At 42.1% G+C, this 4,806-nt stretch overlaps 1 protein-coding gene across 1 annotated transcript in view; it reads right to left on the bottom strand.

The window, feature by feature from the left end:
* Bms1 (BMS1 ribosome biogenesis factor) overlaps nt 1-4,353 on the bottom strand; it is a 39,288-nt gene extending 34,935 nt beyond the window's left edge. Inside the window, 4 exon segments of the mRNA XM_008832696.3 lie at nt 1,542-1,621; nt 2,563-2,753; nt 3,566-3,775; nt 4,230-4,353. Coding sequence (XP_008830918.1) covers nt 1,542-1,621; nt 2,563-2,753; nt 3,566-3,741 — 447 coding nt within the window. The 5' untranslated portion in view covers nt 3,742-3,775; nt 4,230-4,353.
* Between the last annotated feature and the right edge of the window lie 453 nt (nt 4,354-4,806).

The raw sequence follows: 4,806 nt of genomic DNA, 5'->3' as shown, positions 1-4,806 counted from the left end.
TACCAGCGAATGGTTGTACTATTTTGCATGAGTTTAGAAGAATAAAATGCACAGGGCTGAAGACATGGTTCAGAGGTTAAGAGCATTGGCTGCTCTTGCAGAGGACCCAGGTTCGATTCCCAGCACCCACATGGTGGCTATGAACCATCCTTAACTCTAGTTCCAGGGGAATCCAAAGCCGTCTTCTGACCTCCCCGGCATTGCAAGACATGAGAGTACTCACATACATGCAGGCAATACACACACACATAAAATAAAAATAATAAATACTAAAAAATAATAAATTAAATAAAAAATTTGTTACTTTTAGAGCTAGGCATGATGGCCAGGTCTATACTCACAAGACCTACTCCCCATGGAGGGATTACGGGCAGTTAATGGATGCTGGGCAGAGTGTCATTGATACATTGCCCATGTTCCAGTAAATAACTACCAACTCATGCAAACAACCATAATTAAACTAATGAGTAAAATAAACAAATACAAAGACCTCAAAGTAGGGGGGCAAGTTGGGAGGAATGATTTCATCAGTAGAGGGAAATGTGAAAGGGTAATGGGGGATGAGAATGATCAGAATTCTAGAAACCCATTTTGAAAAAGCAGTAACAAAAAGTATTCTTTAAAAAGAAAAGTACGCCTTATAAAAAGGAAAAGAGTTGGGTGTGGTGGTGCATGCCTTTGATAGCACTCAGGAGGCAGAGGCAGGCAGATCTCTGTGAGACTGAGGCCAGCTTAGATTACATAGCGAATTACAGGTCAGCCAGGGCTGCAAAGTGAGACCCTGTCTCAAAAAACCAAAAATAAATAAAATAAACTAATTAAAATGATAAAAGTTAAATACAGGAAAAGAATGTAAGTTCTGACACAACTAAGAGTAAGGAGTTCCACCCTGAGACAACCATTGACGGCCTCAATTTTATCATACCATAAAGTGCATATAAAACCTAAATGTGTGTATTGGTGACTATGGGTGCTAAATTACAGAAAGCTGCCTACAAAGGATTCAAGAAATGCTAGGCATCATGATATGTGGGTATACATACATGTACATATAGATACAAATGTTCTTTTTCATGTATGTTCATTATCATATCAATCCTATGGTTGCATTTAGATTTTAGAACGCATTTCTTCATGCACATCCCATTTTTGGAGGGTTTTTTTTTGAGACAGTTTCTCCTGGAGCCCCAGCCAGTCTGGAACTCACTATGTAGACCAGGCTGGCTTCAATCTCATAGAGATCCTCCTGCCTCTGCCCTTCCTGACCATTATAACAATTATAATTTTTCACTCCAGCAGAGGCAGGTGGATCTCTATGAGCTTGAGGCCAGCCTGGTCTACATAGCAAGTTCAGGCCAGCTGAAGCTGTATAATGAGACCCTGTCCCAAAAAAAACAAATGCGATTTCAAACACATCTACTTTGCCCTTCATGATACTATTTCTTAATAATCACAAAAATTCTTCCCTTCAGTATGGGATAATTGACCCAGTACACTGTCATAATCTCCATTAAAAACCCAGGACCCCTCTATTGACTTACCAAATCTGCGACTTTAGCTAGATCAATCATAACATTAATGTCACACCCACATTCAATAATGGTAAGTCTGCGCTTTTTACCTATAAGTGAAAAGATGAAAATTTTACTTTTTAAAAACCCTGAAAACATTCTACCCATTAACTCTATCTCTCTTTAATTTTACAATATATCACAGCTACACCCAGATAAATAAGTGTTCAAACAGGGATAATTCTAGCTGGGCGTGGTGGTGCACACCTTTAATCCCAGTGCTTAGGAGGCAGAGGCAGGTGGATCTCTGAGTCTGAGGCCAGCCTAGTCTACATAACAAGTTGTAGGCCAGCTAGTGCCACATAGTGAGGCCCTGTCTTTAAAATAAAAAAAAATCCCTATATGTAACACAACAGAATGGTCATGGAAAATCATACTTTCCTGTACTATCACTATAAATTACAATATCCTCAAACCTAATAAACCAGAATGTTCACAGAACAATAACTAGTTCCCAATTAAAATAAAATAAAAAAGATCAAGGATGCCCTAAAGAAAAAGAAATGCTTCAGTCCTCTCCACAGCCACTGTAACAAGGGACTTCAGGTCCTACCATTTCCATTTTAGGAATCTGTTTCACTGTCCCTCACTTAACACATGCAAATTCTTATGAGAATTTCCTATGGGAAATTTTCCTATGGGAATTTTCCTATGGGAAAAGGGGGCCTCAAGTGGCTTCAAGGAGGCAAGCAGGTATATATGGTACAAAGGTGCTTACTTACTGTTAAATTAATGTGCTCACAACAAACAGACCTACTAAGCCTACCCAAGAACCACACTTGGCAAAGCCAGCAGTCAGACTAAGATTGTATGCCTCAGTATCACTGTCTCTAGGAACTTATCCTTTGGAAGTTACAAGCAACTCAGTAAAAGCGAAAAAGCACTAATACAATGTGACGTTGATACAGCATTTTCTCCTTGAAAACAAAGGGCACGTTCTGTCCTTCAGATGACACCACTTGCCACACCAGCTCTGTGGTGCACCCCCTACCTGACACAATTGTTACAGGGCCTCTGATCTCAGTTAGCTTCTGTCTGGTGAAATTCCGAATAAGGCACCGAATCAAAGTGCTCTTTCCAACTTTTGGAGGCCCCATCACCACTACCACCACTGGTGGCGGTTTTAGTGGAGTTTGATCAACCACTGGGATGTGATGCTTTTTTGTCTTTAAATCTTGAGTCCTGTTTTGTAAAAAAAAAAAACAACAAAAATTTTACTTTCCAAACATGAATAAAAGATCTCAATCTTTTAAAATAATAAAAGATCTCAACCTTTTAAAAATAAAAGATCTCAACCTTTTAGAGAACAGACAATGCAAAGATATAATTAACTTTAACTTGTTAATTGGTAACGTCTGACCCTAGTCCATATAACTCTGGAAAGGTGACTACAAAAATAGAGTTGAAATTCAAGACATCTTAACTCAAAAGAGAAGAAAAGGCAAACACAGAGCCAGTATATCCTCACAAGAGCCGAAGCTTTGGAAATAAAATGCTGTCCTATCCACTGGTTATTTAAAAAGGGTAACTTGCTCTCTGAGCCTCTTTTAATATCCATAGAATGAGGGCAAGAACAATTCCTACGCTCTTAATGCTAGTGAGAGGATTTAATCCAGTCTTCATAAGGAACTGCTAGATATATAGCAACACCTGCATAATTAAAGCTATTTTAGTATTTTACATTAAATAAAAGATATGGGGGGGGGCAGGAACCAACAACATACTACCCTGGAAATTAAAATTTAGGAAAAAATTCTGTGAATTAAAGTCTATAAATTCTTTTCCCCTGGACTTTTTAAAAACCCAAGCAAAGGGCAAATACTGGAGGCAAAACAACTTCTTTGGCAAAGACTTCAAACGTTTTAGTAAAAGCCATATGCCATGCCTACTTATCCATTAGGGCTGCATTAGAACTACAAAGCCAAATGTTATCTGTGAAAGGTCCTTACTGCTTAAACACAATGGAAGAAGACCTAGACCCCAGCTAAACATACCTGTGGAAGGATCGCGCCATCCGCACAGCAGACTGAACTGCGAAAGCTTTGGGGTTTCTCTTCCGGGCATCATCTTCATCTCCAAGTTGGAGATCCTGCAGATGCCGTTTCTTCTTCTTCTCAGCCTTAGGCCCACTGTGCTTCTTTCTGTGTTTCTTCTGATCCTTAGCCTCCATGGTGGCTATGTATGAACTACAGATAAGTCGCAACCTACGTGGAATGGGGTGGCAAGGTGGTGGAAGTGTGACAATCAATTTCATGTATTTGTCTAGGAAAAGATGAAGTATTCGTTCACCTAATAGGTGTTTAATATCATCCTCAAATTCACTCCTTTCTTAGGGTATCAATCAGATAAGCTGCTCGCACTAAAATTACCATTTATGCCTAAGTTATGCTTCATCCACCTTAAAACCACCGGCAGTGTTCCCTTCCGTGCTGATGGAAACATGCTCCACCTGAGCTTTTCAATACAGCAGACACTGACTACCGACACTGAAAAAAACGAATCTTAATTCTAAACTTAAATAGCCCCATATGGCTAGTGCCTACTACACGGGGCAACTCAGGTCCAGCCACCAACTAGACCAAGGAAGTGACTTCCTAACTTAACCCAAAACATTTTAACTGGAGGCGTAAAACACTAATGACTGAGGACATCCCTTACCCGGAGCTCGACTGTCCGAGTTTCAGCGCTTTCCGGTTCACAGACGCAACAGCTCAGGTCCACATGCACACCACCGGAAACGGAAATTGATCCTCCGCACCTACTCGCCGGGGGGAAACAGAAGAGATGAAAAAAAGACCCCGGGGTGGAGGACGACTTGCAGGCGAAACCGGAAGAAAGTCCTTATTGGCTGAGTGTGTGCGCAGGCGCGGTTCTTGTGCTGCTGCCAGGAGCCCGGTCGGTTCCTAGTCCTGCAGCTCCCGGTTCCGGAAGTCTTGGGATCTCTGGGTGCTCCACCACTACACTCCGGGCGGACTCCCCCAGCGGCACCGTGGTCCCACCTGGCTATTTGATGGCATAGGAAAGCCGAAAGGTGCTTGGTCGCCCTTGAGTCCCATCCTGTTCCATCCAGTCCCACCCAAGAGCCTTGAATGCCACGGAACTCGCCCTGTAGCCCAGGCTGGCCTCGATCTCGCAGAGATCCACCTCTGCCTCCGGAACGCTGGGATTAAAGGCGTGCACCACCGCGCCCCGGCTCGCTTGCCTTTTTCTTCCAGCTGTGTGCGCAGCCTTGCAT

This window comes from Nannospalax galili, unplaced genomic scaffold (genome assembly GCF_000622305.1).
Source record: "Nannospalax galili isolate Female #2095 unplaced genomic scaffold, S.galili_v1.0 scaffold1036, whole genome shotgun sequence".
Classification (NCBI taxonomy): Eukaryota; Metazoa; Chordata; class Mammalia; order Rodentia; family Spalacidae; genus Nannospalax; species Nannospalax galili.
This window is presented reverse-complemented; position numbering and strand designations above follow the sequence as displayed.